At 39.1% G+C, this 17,628-nt stretch overlaps 1 protein-coding gene across 3 annotated transcripts in view; it reads left to right on the forward strand.

Moving 5' to 3' along the window:
• The window catches only part of abcc8 (ATP-binding cassette, sub-family C (CFTR/MRP), member 8), a 164,274-nt gene that overhangs the window by 145,418 nt on the left and 1,228 nt on the right, over positions 1-17,628 (forward strand). For all 3 annotated transcript variants that reach the window (XM_059973947.1, XM_059973945.1, XM_059973946.1), the window contains exons 34-38: positions 2,423-2,501; positions 4,096-4,204; positions 6,663-6,766; positions 11,494-11,627; positions 12,401-12,463. In XM_059973947.1, the coding sequence (XP_059829930.1) occupies positions 2,423-2,501; positions 4,096-4,204; positions 6,663-6,766; positions 11,494-11,627; positions 12,401-12,463 (489 nt within the window). The remainder of the gene's footprint in view (positions 1-2,422; positions 2,502-4,095; positions 4,205-6,662; positions 6,767-11,493; positions 11,628-12,400; positions 12,464-17,628) is intronic.

Genomic DNA, 17,628 nt, shown 5'->3' on the forward strand with positions numbered 1-17,628 from the left:
GAACAATGCAGTTTATTGTAAATATAAGCCAATAGATTAGCAGCAGCAGTGGAAACACAACAGCAAATATGTCTAAATGAGCAAGTCTGCAGATGCTGGAAATCCAAAGCAACACACATAATGTTTAGAGGAACTCAGCAAGTCATGCAGCATCTATGGAAATGAATAAACAGTTGACTTTTCGGGCTAAGACCCTTCTTCAGGAGCAAATGTGTTTGATGTATATCATAACATCTATTGGATTACTGTTGCTATTTTCTTCCTCAGTTTGCAGTACAAATAATTGAATCTCATGAAACTTGCTCAACTCCTTAATGCCCTAGGAATCTTTCACCATATTTATATTTACCTGCAGAATTCTGGCTCCACCCTCTACTACCCTTTAAATGGTAATGGCTAGGGTTGATTAGTATGTGCCTCTTTGCAAGGTGCTAGCTGCTCACAAAATTGTGTAATCCATTCTACCAACATAATAATCAAGCATAATCACAGTGGGTCTAAACAAGTACTGTAGTCATCATTAAGAGCAAACCAGGTGTTGCTGCAGCTTTAAATGATTTTGGATCCTGCAATTTAATTTCGCATCACTTTCATGGTGGTCCTTAAAATTTTGCCTTCAAATGACTGAAACATGAATAAAAAGAGGACTGCACGAGTACTGTCACAGTAGAACTATGCTTCTGAAAAATTGCCTTACTGGAAGTCGTACATTGTGGCCATTAAAAAGATTAATAAGGAGGATATGGATTGTCTTCACAAAACATGTGTGGCTCATTTTCAATTTTAATTATGGCAGGAAAGGCATTGTGGACTACAGATCAAGCAGTCCTTAACAAAAGGAAGGGCAATCAGGAAAATGATACCATCTATGTGTGTCTATTTGCAGAGTGGAAGTTCTTCCCTACAGCACAGAACAAAGCAGTTTACAGAATGAGAACAAGCCAGTGAAATAGAATTTTAAAAGCATTGCACTTACATTACAAAGTGCTTTTTCTTCCCCTTCTCTACCTTTTGAATAAATCCAGTTCATTGAGCAGTAGTTCTACTATATTTAATTGTCATTTACGTTGGAGCTTCAAAAGTAAGGCCAGAAATCTGTACCAATATTGTATTCATAATCAAGCATGCCGTAAAAGGCTTCTAAAATAGATAGCACTGTAGGGCTACTGAGGAATGAAAGTATACTCAAATATGAGTACATGACCTCAGGATAGGAAAGAAATGAGAAACATACTTTAAAAAGATGCAGGTCTTTTATCTTTATTATTATGTTTTTTTTGCCAAAATAAAGACCTTGGTAAGTTAATTACTTAATCTCGAAAAAGCTCAAATGTTGAAGCCAATGGATATTTGCTTAGCAAGACAACAAACATCAGAATTTTAAGACCTTTACAATGCAAAATATATACCAAAAACAGTGTTATAAATAAGTCAATAAGAAAGTGGATGTTTGATAGTTCTTTCTTTTAAAATAATGCAAATTTCTGCAATTAAACATATTGTGAACAGATGTTAGCTTAGCTAAGTCTGGAGAAATACCCATCAACTGGAAGATTGTCACTTAATCCTACCCCATTACAGGCTCTTAATCTTCAGCATTAAGGGAATATTAAATTGTCAGATGAGTTGACCTTTGAGGTAGTTTAAACTGTGGTTCATCTGTCTAGTCAGATTAATAAATATAGTTTAACTAAAACAATTTTCTTTAGGACCCTCTCCATTTTTAGTGCGACCAAAAATAGGAAAGTTAAGGGCATTCATGTGTCATTACTATTTATGGAATAGTTTGGCTATTTTACTCACCTTTATAACACTAATTAATTGACTTTGGAGCTTTGAATTGTGAGAAAAGGTTGCTTAAAATCATTTTGAGGTGATCTGTGCTTTATATAACTAGTTCTTTGGTCAGTCAGATTAAAACACCTGCACTGTTAGATAGCAACTAAACTAAGAATTCTGTTGGACTGTTCAGATAAACAAGAAGTTTACAAGATGGAGTCAAGTGCATGGAAGTTGCTTGGCAATAATCAACTCTGATTGTGCTTTTACGAATGCAGCAGGTATACCCACTGCTAGCATATTAACGGGTAACTAATGAGTAGGCACGGCAACTCTACATCTTTACATGTCTTCAAAAACAGCCTTTCCACATGGCACAGGTGAACACAGCTCAGAGGAGCAACAAAATTTTTAGACTTCCGTACTTAACTGCACTTGCCTGCATTCTTGGAGACCACAAACATATTTACTGTACAACAACTGAGTGCTGTAAGCGTCATTTTATTCTTAGATGCAAAAACCAAGTTATGATATATAAAAATGCAAGAATGATTTTAAAAATGTTTATGTTGATGTGACATGACATTTATATGCATTCCTATGTGTTTTGGTACTGTTTGATAACAGAATCTATTTTACACAGGTTGGAATCTGTGGACGAACAGGCAGTGGGAAATCTTCCTTTTCTTTAGCCTTTTTCAGAATGGTAGATATGTTTGAAGGTAAAGTTTTTTAACACAATGTTTGTTTTGCATACATTCTGTAATTTACTTCTTTATATCTACCAATCCTGTTTTTCTAGGGAACTGCTGTTTTAAATTTCACTCACAGATATTAATATTTTAAAATACATTGGTTCAATGCATAGCTTGAATTGAAGAACAGTTCTGGCATAATAAAAAAAAACCCTGTAAATGTAAAAGTTGATGTTCCAAACAAAAAAACCTGAATTACTCATTGATTTTAATCATATTTTAATATAAAAAGTAATAGAAATTCTTAATCTATTACTTTGGTGTATAAGAAAGTTCTCTTTACTAGTAATTCTTATAAGCACATTTCGAATGTGCCTTTACTAGAGAACAGTAAAATAGTACAACTGGTGTAAGAATAGGGAATTCTTTAACTTAAGCTTGAGGTCATCTTTTGCAATGCTCCCAAGTGAATTTAAATCTTTCAATAAAAGATTCAATGAAACAGAGCTAAATACAATAGTTAAACTAACCTTACAGCAAGAGTACATACAAAACACGATTACAAAGAAAACTTGCCTTAATCATACTATGTCATATCCTTCTATACAAGCAATAGAAATCCAGAATATAACTTTACTTTCTTGGGTATAGGACAGTGTAGAGGGCAGTTTGCTCTGGAGAGCATGCGCAGAGTCTCCAAATACTGGTGCCATCTTAATAACAGTTTTTTGTAATTACTTCACACAAAGATTATTAGAGGACTTGGTGATATGCGGGAACAATTTAAAAGCTAGTAAAATAAAAATCAGGTAAAAATGTGCAGAACAGAAATAATTAAGAACAAACTAAAATGCTTACAACACACACAAAATTCTGGTTCCACCAGCATTTTGTGTGTGTTGTTTGAATTTCCAGCATCTGCAGATTTCCTCGTGTGTGAAACTAAAATGCTTGTTTTTTCCTTAACAATCTAAATTAAATCAGTGAGACTGGGGATCAAGCACCAGCTCTAATTTGGCCTCAGCATGATTGAGCTGTATTCCCAGACTCCAAGGAGCTTTCAAGGGAAATATTTGAAACTTACTGTAACTCTCCATAATAAAGATAGAAATTCTGCGTTTGACTTTGTACATGGGAGTTTCAGACTTGCCCACATTTACCAGCACAATCTAGGCCACCTGGCCTCTTTAACATCAAAAAAATTTAGATCTAATATAAGTTTCTTCCTTTCCCCAAACTCTCACCAAAACCATGACTTAAACTTAAAGAAACAAATTACCCATTGCTGAGGCCAAGAGAAAAGTATGATGTAGCTGAAATCCTTATCACTCTCCACTCTGAAGCACAAGCAGCAAATTTAACCACTAAGGCACATTCTTAACCTTGCATCCATCTCTCTGATCAATAGTTCTGATCAGTGCAGTTTAAGATAATGCCTGTTTGAAATTAATCAAAATATTTCAACTAAAATGAGGAAAACGTTACCAAAAAAGCTGAATATTAAGTTTAATTTTAAAGAAAATTAGAATATTACTGTTTTATTACTAAAATGGAACATTGTTTTACAGCAGTGTATTTGAAAACTAACACTTTGCTGAATGCTCATGTCCTGTTACTATAGGGAGGATAATTATTGATGGAATTGATATTTCCAAACTACCACTAAGCATGTTACGGTCCCGACTTTCTATCATCCTTCAAGATCCTGTGTTATTCAGTGGGTCAATACGGTGAGTATTAACCAAAAGTGATATGGACCATCAATGGATAATGTAGTTTACATAATCCATGTGTGAGTCAGCCTTTGACGCATGTACTTCAAAATAAGTTCATATTTTGCATCTATCTGTATCAATGATTTATTTCTTTGTTGACTTCATTAAGGTGCACCATAAACCAAAAAATCTGAAATCCAATTACTTGTCTGATAAAAGTTAAAAAGTATATTAGAAATGCAGTAGTTGACCACAACATCTGTACAACATGAAAGCAAATTATGCGTTGCACTTTGAAATGAATAGGATAGTGTTCCCTCTCATGTTTTAGTTATGGAATTGCATATGATCATCTGTAGAAATGACTGCAAAAGAAAAAATACTTTTGGGGAATACCCAACACTCGCAACATACCTCAGTATAGAATTGCCATCTTTGCAGCAATGAACAAACGATGCAGGAAGTTGTTCTAAAATGCTTTGCAGTACAATTTTGAAATGGTTTGATGCCAAGCCATAAAATGAAGATGCTGAAGCAAATAACCAACAACTTTTTTAGAAAGTAATGCAGGGAAAGTGTACTCTTTGCTTTCAACTTTAGCATCCCAGACTGGAATCCCTCTTAAGTCTACAGCTCTCCTCTGTGTCTCTGAGCATCCTCTGATGCCTTCCCTTGAGCAGCTGCCTCTGTCTATATTCTTAATCCTATTGCTTTCTCATTTTTCTGCAACTTGTCAAGTGTCTCTTTTCCTCTCCACCCATCCATGAAATGGTCTGTTGTTTGTGGTTTGGCATTCAAGTGATTCTCATGGATAATTGCATGATCACTATGACCTAGTAGGCACTGACTGATGACATGTTTTCCTTAAAGGAAGTTACCCTCTCTAGCTAAACATTTCACCATTTATCCAGTGCAGATTGTTAAATTCTAAGTATAGCTCTCAATTATATATCACATTGAGGTCTTCTGACTTTAGAAATTTGTCCATTGAGCATAGTCCTATTTCATCTTATCAGTCTATGGTGGGTGGGAAAGGTGAACAGTAGGAGAAAAAGGAATCTGATTGGAGAGGGAAGTGGACCATGGGAGAAAGGGAAGAAGGAAGGGTACCAGAGGGAGGTGTTTAGCAGATGAAGAGGTAAGTATCAAGAGTGGGAATAGAAGAAGAGGGAAGAGGAGGGAGAAAGAAAAAACAAAAACAACAAGAAGAGAAATCGATGTTCATGCCTTCAGGTTGGAGGCTATCTAGACAGAATATTCAGTATTCCTCCTCCACCCTGATATTAACCTCATTGTGACATAAGAGGGAGAACATGGACTGACATGTCAGAACAGGAATGGGGAGAGGAATTAAAAATGGTTGGCCACCAGAAAATTCTGTCTTTGGCAAATGGGTCTACAAAGCGGTCCTCCAATTTATGCTGGGTCTCACCAATATAGAGCAGGTCGCATTGATACAATAGGCAAACCCATTGATGAAGTGTTGCCTCATCTGAAAGGACTGTTTTGGGCTTTGAATGGAAATGACGGAGGAAGTGAATGGGCAGGTGTAGCATTTCTGTCGCTTTCAGGATACATGCCAGGAGGCAGATTGGTGTGGAGGGATGACTGGACAAGGGAATCACAGAGGAGGCAATCCCTGCAGAAAGCAGAGGGTGTCGGGGGAAGATGGGTTTGGTGGTACGATCCCATTGTGTAAGTTGCAGAGAATGATGTGTTGGATGGGGTGGCACACTTAGACAGTTACTGCAGTACCCCACCAAATATTTCTCTAGTTTGATGCCCCTTGTTCCTTGAAAGGTCATCTTTCAACCTGTACTTTCCCTGATATAGTGTTCATCCCTATCCTCCTATCCAACAGATCTAGACTTAAATATGGCATATAATTGATTTTGTTGTAAAATACATCTGGGTTCCATCTGCCAAAATCTCATTGATCCAGAATAATCCCAGTATGCAAAATACAAGTCTTCCACTCTTTATTCTAATGCACCTTATTTTCCGTCTTCAATAAGTGTGGAAATTTCTTGAACTTCCTGACCACTAAGATCATGTCCACCCAATCCACTACTTTTGACATGTCCTCACCTTAATAAATAATCAAAATGGAAAATGTATTTCATACAATTATATTGCCAGGAAATCATGTAAGTGACAGGTTAACAGTTTCAAAGTCAATAAAGATCAAGGGAAATTTGGGGATGTATAAGTTATGCTGACTTTATCTCTGATGTGTACCTCCTGCAGAAGAGTATAGTACAGTAGTCTGGGTAAGGACTGTAGTGTGCACATATCTGTTCTAAATAATATTATTCCTAGTTAGGGTAAAAAGGAGATTAGAACTAACTGATTACTGTACTAGAAGTTGATCTGGATTTAAAGAGCTTTCTTCTGATCCATAATGATTCTAAAATAATCAGAAGAACTTGCAAAACTTGCATTCTGAATTACTTTTTTTTTCTTTTTCCCACAGATTCAATTTGGATCCAGAGAGAAAATGCACAGATAGCATTCTGTGGGAGTCCTTAGAGATCGCACAACTCAAACATGTGGTGAAAGCTCTACCAGGAGGTTTAGGTAACATAACAATAATATAATTGATGACAGTTGGTAATAATGCAAAAAGTGCAATTTTCCACTGACCTATCATTTTATTATATACTCTATTTTTTCTTACCATTTAAACAGAGGTTGTAAAATTAGCTGCAGTGCAAATTATACCTTCAGTTCATAATTCCTATTTTGCAGCATCATCTGGAGAAACCTGACCACCATTGAGCATGAGACTGAAGGAGAAGTTAGACCAAGAATTTGAGATAGTTCCAATACCAGCTGTATCTAGTTTTGGCAGAAATTTATTCATAGTTCTAAGTGCAAGTATGCAGACTGAAAGGTTGGCAGCATGAGACAGATGGACCACTACTATTGTTTTTAGTAATAAGAAAAATGTCCTGCATCATTGGCTTATGAAGTACAACATATACAAATTTCATGATATATCCCCAAACCTTGCCACTTCCATCCAGTAGTATCTAAGCTATAATAAGGGAGACCAAGACCTCCATTTCCTTTCAGTCTGGATTTTCCATTTCCTGCAAGATTCAAACCAAGTTTCTAGATCTTCTTGTCTGCAAATCCACAGTCCCTACTCATCGCCCTAACATGGAGTAATAAGGCACTACAGTCTTTTGCTTCATCGAGTCTGTGCCAGACTATTAATACTGACTAGTTCCATTGAACCACACCTGGACCGTTGTCTTCCATACCCCTTTTATCCATGTACTGATCCAGACTTCTCTTGAATGTTGCAATTGAAGCCACATCTCCCACTTCTGTTGGTAGCTCATTCCACAGTCGCACCACCTACTGAGTGAAGAAGTTCTCCCTCCGATTCCCCTAAATATTTCACCTTTCACCCTTAACCTATGTATTCTAGTTTCAGTCTTATCCAACCTCAGTGGAAAAAGACTACTTACGTTTGCCCTATCTGCACTGCTCATAATTTTGTATACCTCTATCAAACCTCCTCTCATTTTCCTAAACCCCAAGGAAAAAAGACCTAACATACTCAACATTTCCCTATAACTGAGGTCCTTAAGTCCTGGCAACATCCTTATAAATTTTCTCTGTACTCTTTCAAAATTATTGGTCTTCCTTGTAGGTGGGTGACCAGAACTGCACATAATACTCCAAATTTGGCCTCACCAATGTCTCACACAACTTTAACATAACATTCCTATCCTGGTTTGTCTGCCCAAATTGCAACACCTTACTCTTGTCTGCATTAAATTCCATCTGCCATTTTTTTCCAGCTGGTCCAGGTCCCACTGCAAACTCTGATAAGTCACTGTCTACTACACCCCAAATCTTGATGCCATCAGCAAATCTGCTGATCCAGTTTATCATCCAGATCATTGACATAGATGACAAACAACAGTTGACCCAGCACTGATCCCTGTGGCACTCTACTACTGAGTGGCAACCATCTACAACCACTCTGGGGCTTCTCCTAAAAAGCCAATGTCTAATCCATTTTACTGCCTCATCTTTAATGCCAAAAGATGACCAACCTTCTATGCATTCTATCAGTCCCTCTGGACATTTCATTTTTGAAGGCCTCCCTCTTACGAAATACATCTTTTCTTGAAGGCAACCTGTTCCAATCCACACTTGCCAGATCCTTTCTGATACCGTCAAAATTGGTCTTTCTCCAATTTTTAATCTTTACCTCAGGACTACACATTCTTTTCCATAATTACCTTGAAACAAATGGCATTATTATCACTAGATGCAAAGTGTTCCCCTACGCAAACTTCTGTCACCTGCTCTGTCTCATTCCCTGATAGGAGATCTAGAATCACACCATCCCTAGTTGGGAATTCCATGTACTGATTAAAGAATCTTTCCTGACACATTTGACAACCTGTTTTCCATCCAGTCCTTTTACTTTATGGGAGTCGCAGTCAATATGTGAAAAGTTACCTACTATCACAATCTTGTTAGATGTTTATTGCAACAGTCTGCAATCACTTTACAAATTTACTCCCCTAAATCCTGCAGACTGTTGGGTGGTCTATAATATAATCCAAGTAACTTGGTCATACCTTTTTTATTCCTCAGTTCTACCCATAAAGCTTCACTAGACCAGCTCTCCAGTCTGTCCTGACTGAGCACTGCCAAGATATTTTCCCTGACTAGCAATGCCACTCCTCCCCTATAGGATTGGTTAGTCATGTCCCCCCAACCCCCAAAGCCATTTTGACTATTCCAGATCAGGGCCTCAATATCCCTCAAAAACCAAGGTTCCCTACTCCTGTTAGGCTTGACTTTTATTCTAACAGGAACATACAAACTATGCACTCTCAATATTTCACTCTTGAAAATATCCCATTTATCATGCATTTCTTTGCCAGAGAACATCCTATCCCAGTCCACTCATGCCAGGTCTTTTCAGATGCCATTCAAATTGGCCTTCCTCCCAATTTTGAAACTCAACCCAAGGGCCAGTATTATCATTTTCCATAAATTTCTTGAGATGAATGGAATTATGATTTCTAGATCCAAAGTGTTCCACTGTGCACACTTCCATCACCTGCCTTGTCTCATTCCCTAACTGGGGATCCAGTATTGTGCTCTCGCTAAATGGGACCTTTATATATTGATTAAGGAAACTTTCCTGGACACATTTAACAAATTTTATCCCATTCAGTCCTTTTACTGTATGGGAGTCCCAGTAAATATTTTGGTGATGGGTAAAATCACCTATTATCACAACTTCATGTTTCTGTGATCTCTCTGCAAATTTACTTCTCTAAATCCCACAGATTATAGGGTGGTCTATAATATAATACTATTCCTCCCATAAAGCCTCAGTAGATGAATCCTCCTTTTGTTCTGTCTAAGCACAGCTGTGACATTTTTCTCACTCCTCCCCCATTATCATGTCTAAAACAATAGAATCCTGGAACATGGAGCTGCCAGTCCTGCCTACTCCTGCAAACGAATCATACTAATGGCTATAGTATCATATTTTCACATGCTTGTCCATGCACTAAGCTCATCTGCCTTACCTACATCTTGCATTGAAATAGATGCAACTCATAACATTAGTCCCATCATGCTCAACCTTTCGGTTCCTGTCTTTGTATGTAGGCTTAACATTTACTTTCCCACAACCACTCTGCCCTGGGAATCGGGTTCCCATCTTCTTGCAACTCTAGCTTAAAATTCCCAGAGTAGCACTAGCAAACCCTCTCAAAGCGATATCTGTGTCCCTCCATTGTATGTGCAAGCTATCCCAACTTCCCTGGAAGACAGCCAATGATCCAAATATGTGAAGGTCTCCCTCCTGCACCATCACTTTAGCCACTTCTCTCCCTGCCCTTCCCAACTTTCATTAGTGTACAGATTGCCTCTTTTATGTAATTATAATGTCTGGGTCCAACCATTTTACACACTGGTGTGCATCCAATCTTCCAAAAAAATGACTTAAAGCAAGTTCATGGATAAATCGTTAAAGGTGCTGATTTATGATTTAAGTAATTATGCTATTTGACTTGGTAGTTAAGTATCAAAATAATATACAATGTCTGAAATGCAAGTGTCAAGAAAATTGTTTACCTTAGAATTAAATTATGTTCAAATATGTTAAAGGGCAGGGTATAGATTATCTGAATCCACAAGTTTATAACAATTTGGCAACTCACAAATGTTTCTCACTTAACAGTAATCACTATAATTGATCTCAGATTTGCAACAAAGGAACCAGTCAGATTAGCAAACATGAAGCACGCGACTGCATGCTTCAGATCTTTTTCTCACTTCCTACTCTAATGCTGGTAAACTAATTTTCTCACATGGTGATGCTACAATTGGATTCTAATTTTAGCAACACTGTTCCTGGAATCCTGTCAGCAACTTCTGTTGAAAATTACGTATATGCAGACATCAGATCAAAGAAGGACAAGCTTGGCTAAAAGAACTGCGGCCAAAGCTTACTGATACCCACCAGCCATATGGGCATGATACCAGTAGTTTGCATTGGTAAAATTTAGCATCTGTGTTATCAGTACCCAAGGTATTTATTGACCCACTAATCAAACTACTCAAGAATGTTTCATACATTTAAGTTTTTCTTGTATTTGTGGAGTTTCAAGAATGGCATATAATTACCTGGCTTCATTTAATCTGACTTTGAAATAGCCAAAAATCCAGTTTAATACCCAAATGTTACCATGTGCACTAGTTCTTGGACTTGGGCCATCTGATTTTGTGCTGATATATACATAATGAATAAAGTAGAGGCTAACTGAAGGTGGGATTTCAAATGCATACATGCTCTGAGCTGCCAGTTGATGTGATATGGTCAGCAACCACCAATAACCCCTTTTTTTGCCCATTTATTCCTTGCTCCATCAATCTTGATATCTGTTCTTGAGTAACACTCTAGACTACATTTCCCACCAAACATTGACGACAGGTTCCACCAAACATTCATGGTAGGCATCTGCCTTCGTTACACAAATTATTTTACCTCCCTGGCTCAACACATATTGGTGTTCTAAACTGCAGGGTTTTAGTCATACTGTTGGATCTTCATATTTGCAAGAATTTTTATTTTTGGTGACAGGGATAAGCAAGTAACGGTGATAATTTGCTTTTTAGAAAGGCAAGGGAGCAACTGAAGGAAAATGAATTGGAATCTATTATGCAATATGAAGGTTTTCAAGTAAACATACATCTGAAGTTTAATATATTACATTAACGGTTCAAATTCAAACTTTTTTTTCACATTTGAATGACAGATGCTATAGTTACTGAAGGAGGAGAAAATTTTAGCTTGGGCCAACGTCAGCTGTTTTGCTTAGCAAGAGCATTTGTACGGAAAAGTAGTGTGTTGATCATGGATGAAGCCACAGCCTCAATAGACATGGAAACAGTAAGTACCAATGGTTAACTTTATTTACGGCTTTCTCACCTGTGAGACAGCTACCTCAAGATAAGTGAAAGGACAACATCCCAACATATCACCTCTGCACCCATTATAGGTAATTGTGTTTTAGTATTTCTTTAATGGGAGGAAAATATTATACTGTAACTAGTTCTTAAATCAAGACTGTCACAATTTATATAATATTTTGATAACACCACTTAATGTTAGAGCAACACCTACTGACTTCAGATTTTTAGATACAATAAATTGGTTAATTATTCTCAAATGTACAAAGGTATCAGTAAAATCTTGCCCTTCATACCATCCATTCAGCACAATTTATTACAACAATGTGTTGAGCTAGTACAAAGTAAAACAGAGTGCAGAATAAAGTGGTCTGTTAAAGATAAAATATTAAACACACTAGAACAAAAAATTCAAAGAGAAGAAAAATAAATTGTAATGTTAAGGCAATTTACATTTGTCTAAAGCTGCTTCACAGAAGTCTGTGCTGGAATCAAATTTATTCACTTAGTTAATTAGGAATTTGTTCAGATCAAGGGTTCCCAATCTTTATTATCCCATGGCCCAATACCATTAACCAAGGGGTCTGTGGACCCTAGGTTGAACTAGATGGCCTGAGGTGAACTTTATATGATGAAACAAGTTAGCAGTTGTATAATTTATTGCAATTTTTCAATATTGACTATAATGTACTGTAATTATTCCATGTCTGCATTCAGAAATTATTAAAATATAATCATGTTGATCTTTTGTAGGAAAACATTTTACAAAAAGTTGTGATGACAGCCTTTGCAGATCGAACAGTGGTAACCATTGCTGTAAGTAACACTGGCCTTTTTTCATTTTCTTTACTGTGTATGAAGCAATAGCTGAAAAGGACAGTATTGTCAATAGAATGAAAAACAGTTACATTAGGGAACTGTGAGCTATGAGGACAGAGATATGAATAGGTAATTTAGAAAAGCATTTGGAGTATAAACACATATTCTGAATGGAGCATTATTGTCAAAACTAGCATGTTTCATACATGTATAACTACCTTGAAAGGATGGGTAGTGGGCTGCCATCTGAGACCACAGATAATATGCTGATAAAACTGCCATAATGCTGTGCAATATATTCACACATAGACCAGAAGGGCAAAAGGCATAACAAGCCTGTTACACAAACCATCATCATTTTAGTAATATTTATTCTTTTAAAACAATTCAAACTGAAATAGAAGGGAGAAGTGAGCTCACCTGTTATGGATTATTAGGCTCCAGTAAAACCACTAATACATCTATCCAGAGCAGGGGTTCCCAACCTTTTTTATGCCATGGACCCCTACCATTAACCCAGGGGTCTGTGACACCCAGGTTGGGAACCCCTGAACTGTCAAAATTAATTGTATTAATCGGGTACAATAAAGATGAGTAAAATATAAGTTTACCTTTAATGAATTGGGATCATACTAAATTTTCCATCATATAAACCTGACATTGTTGCAATTAGCAAGGAGTTAAGAGATTTTACACACAAGAGATTCTGTAGATGCTAGTAATCTTGAACAACACCTACAAATCGCTGAAGGAACTAGCAAGTCAGGTGGAATCTATGGAGAGGAGTAAGCAGTCAACATTTCAGGCCAAGACCCTTCATCGGGACTGGAAAGGAGGCAGAAGCTATGTTTTTAGGAGACTGTCTTCTATTCTAAGTGGTACCTTCTGGTCCTAAATGCACCCATTATTGGAAAAATCCTTTCCATGTCCACTCTATATAGAAGCCTTTCAATATTTGATAGGTTTCAATGCGATTCCCCCACACCCCCCCATTCTTCTGAACTCCAGTGAGTACAGGCCAGAACCATAAAACGCTCTCATGCATTAACCTTTTCATTCCCAGGATCATTCTTGTGAACATCCTCTGGACCCCCTTCAATGCAAACACATCCTTTCTAGGAGCAGGGGCCCAAAATTGATCATAGTACTCCAAATGCAATCTGCCAATTGTCTTACAAACCCTCAGCATTATCTCCTTGTTTTTATATTCTCTCAAAATGCCAACTGTATTTCCCTTCCTTTCTACCAACTCAACTTTGCAAATTAATCTTTAAGGAATCCTGCACTCGGAATTTCTGATTTGTAAATTTGCTCCCCGTTTTAAAAAGTCTACACCTTGATTCCTTCTATCAAAGTGCATGACCATACACCTCGTTACACTGTATTTCATCTGCCACTTCTTTGCCCATCCATTCTCCTAAACTGTTCAAGTCCTTCTGCAGACTCTTTGCTCCCTCAAAACTATCTGCCCTTCCACCTATCTTTATTTCATCCTTAATCTTGGCCACAAATTCCGTCATCCAGATCAGTTACTATCCCCATTGGAACATCACTAGTCAGCAGCAACCAACCAGAAAAGGCCCCCTTTATTCACATTCTTTCTGTCCTATCAGTCAACCAATCTTCTGTCCGTGTTGGTATCTTTCCTGTGTTGGTATAATTTCCTGTGGTTTGCCTACCCCTCCTCTTAAAGAAAGTGAGGTGACATTTGCAATTTTCAAGTCCTCCTGAACCATTCGAGACTCTAGAGAATTCTACTAATGCCTCCACAGTATTTTTAGCCACCTCTTTCACAACCTTGGGCTGCAGTTCATCCAGTCCAAGTAACACATCTACTTTCAGACCTTCCAGCTTCACAAGCACATTCTCCTCAGTAAAAGTGATCACACTCACTTCTTCCTGCCGAACACCTCAAATTCCTGGCATACTGCTGGTGTCTTCCACAGTGAAAACTGATACAAAATACTCATTGACTTCATCCACTATTGTTTATTCCCCATTACAATCTCTAGTGTCACTTTCCAGTAGTCCAATATCCACCCTTTTCTTTCTTTTATTCTTTATATATCTGTAAGAAAATTTGGTTTCCTCTTTTCTATTATTGTTTAGCTTATCTTCAGCTTTTCTTTCCTTATTGCTTTTGTTAGTTGACTTCTGTATTTATAAGCTCCCCAATCAACCAGCTTCCCTCTATTTTTTGCTATATTATACACCTTTTTTATTTTTATCTTGTCTTTAAGTTCCCCTTGTGAGACACATCTTCCCTTTAGAGTGTGTTTCCTGGCTACTGTTCAGAGGCCTGTAAATAACTCCCATCAGGGTCTTTTTCTTAACTCCACCCACAAGGATTCTACATCTTCTGCTCCTGTCACTTCTTTCAAATTTTACCAACAGAGCCATTCCACCCCCTCTGCTCACCTGCCTATCCTTTTGGTATGATGCGTATCAATGAATGTTAAGCTCCCAACTACGCTCTTCTTTCAACCACAGCCCAGTGATACTCAGTCAGAGCTGCCAATTTCTGGCTGGGCTACAAGATAATCTACCTTATTTTGTAAACTGCATGCATTTAAATCTAGCAACTTCAGTCCTGTATTTATTGCCCTTTTCAATTCTATCTCCATGTTACCATAAGATAAATTTGTATCCCTTTCTAAAACACACACAAAATGCTGGAGGAACTCAGCAGGCCAGGCATCTATGCTGTCAATTTCAGGCCAAGACCCTTCATTGGGACCTAGGGAAAAACTGAAGGAGGGTGCAGGGAGGAAGAACCACAAGGTGATAAGTGAAATAGGGGGTGGGGAAGGGTTGGTGTGAAGGGTAAAGTGCTGGGACATTGATTGGTGAAAGAGATACAGGCCTGGAGAAGGGGGAATCTCATAGGAGAGGACAGAAGGCCATGGAAACAAGAAAAGGGGGAGGAGCACCAGAGGGAGGTGATACGCGGGTAAGGAAATAAAGTGAGAGAGGGAATGGGGAATAGTGAAAGGGGGTGCTCGAGAAATCAATGTTTATACCATCAGGTTGGAGGCTACCCAGACAGAATATAAGGTGTTGCTCGCTCCTCCATTCTGAGTGTAGCCTCATCACGGCAGTAGAGGAGGCCATGGACTGACAAGTCGGAATGGGAATGGGAAGTGAAATAAAAATGGGTGGGCACTAGGTGATTCCACTTTTTCTGGTGGAAGGAGCATAGGTGCTCATCAAAATGGTCTCCCAGTCTGTGTTGGGTCTCGCTGATATATGGGCCACACGGGGAGCACCAGATATGGTAGATTACCCAATAGATTCACAAATGAAGTGTCATCTCACCTGGAAGGACTGTTTGGAGCCCTGAATGGTAGTGAGGGAAGAGGTGTAGGACCAGGTATAGTATTTGTTCTGCTTACAAGGATATAATCGCCAGGAGGCAGATCAGTGGGGAGGGACAAATGGACAAGGGAGTCGCATAGGGTGCGATCCCTGCAGGGTGGGGGGAGGGAAAGATATGAAATTGTGGTTGGTGGGATCCCACTGGAGATGGTGCAAGTTAAGAGCTGGATGTGGAGGTTGGTGGGGTGGCGAAGGATGGGGTGAGGGCAGACGTGCGAGAAATGGAAGAGATGCCATTGAGAACAGCATTGATGAATGAAAAGCCTCATCTTAAGAGCAGATGCAGAGAAGACAGAAGAATTGAGAGAAGGAATTGTGTTTTTACAAGTAACAGGGTGGGAGAGGTATAGTCCAGGTTGTTGTGAGAGTCTGTGGGTTTATAATAGACATCAGTAGATAAGCTCTCTCCAGAGATGGACAGAGATCAAGAAAGGAGAGGGAAATGTCAGAAATTGACAAGGTAAATTTGAGGGAAGGGTGGAAAGTGGAGGTAAAGTTGATGAAGTCAACAAGTTCCGCATGGGTGCAGTAATCAGCACCAATGCAGCATAAGAAAAGTTGGTGAGTGATATCAGTGTAGGTTTGGAACACAAACTGTTCCAGTTAGCTGACAGAGTCAGGCCCAACTGGAAACAATACGACTGCCTGTGGCTACACCTGTCTGAAGGAAGTGGAAAGAGACAAAGGAGAAATTATTAAGAGTAAGGACAAGTTCTGCCAGGCGGAGGAGAGTGGTGGTGGAGGGGAAGTGGTTGGGTCTGGTGTCCAGAAAGAAACGAGCGCTTTCCTGATGGTGGATAGAGATGTACAGGGACTGGATATCCATAGCGAAAATAAGATGATTGGGGTCAGAGAACTTGAAATCATTGAAAAGGTCAAGGGTGTGTGAAGTGCCACAGATGTAGGTGAGAAGGGACTGAACTGGGGGGGGGGGGGGGGATTAAAACTGAGTGGAGGTATGCAGATATAAGTTCAGTAGGTCAGGAACAAACAGAAACAATGGTTCTACTTGGACAGGGAGGTGCAGGGTGAAGTTGGTGGCAGTGGATGGGAGATCCCCAGAGTTAATAAGGTCAGTGATAGTGTGGGAGACCATAATGGCCTGGTGCTCCTTAGTGGGGTCCTGTTCGAGGGTAAGTAAAAGGAAGTGTCTGACAGTTATCACCAGGCCTCAGTAAGATTGAGGTCTGACTGCCAGACTTCTACAGCTCCCACCCCCCCTTTGCAGGTTTGATGGTGAGGTTTAAGATTAGTGCAGAGAGTGTGGAGAGCAGTATTTTCAGGAGTGAGGTTGTAATTCGAGAGAAGAGTGGTGAAGTCGAAACGACTGACATCCATTAGCAATGAAAAGATCCAGAGCAGGCACTAGAGTGGGTGTACAGGAGGAGGGTTGAAGACAGAAGGGGTTGTTGGTACGGGGTGGAGAGTCCTTGCCGAAGAAGTAGGCCTGGAAACGGGGCACTAGAAGAGCAGCTCAGCATCATGGCGGGTATAGAACTCACTGAGGTGTGTGCGCAGGGGGACAAAGGTGAGGCCTTCACTGAGGACAGAGAGGGGAAGATCGGAGGGTTTGGTGAAGACCCGGCACAGTTGACCGCTGGGATCGGGGGGTGGGGGGGGAGGGGATTGGTAGTGTCAGAGGAGACAGGAAATTAGAGTGAGAGGAAGATGAAGTCTCCGAGGACCCAAGAACCTGAGAGAATGGGGAATGGCAGTGGTGATTGGGGAAGGAAGACAGGTCTACATCTTTGGCAAGGACTCCACCAAGCTAAGGCATTAAGAGTTAA

This window comes from Hypanus sabinus, chromosome 7 (genome assembly GCF_030144855.1).
Source record: "Hypanus sabinus isolate sHypSab1 chromosome 7, sHypSab1.hap1, whole genome shotgun sequence".
Classification (NCBI taxonomy): Eukaryota; Metazoa; Chordata; class Chondrichthyes; order Myliobatiformes; family Dasyatidae; genus Hypanus; species Hypanus sabinus.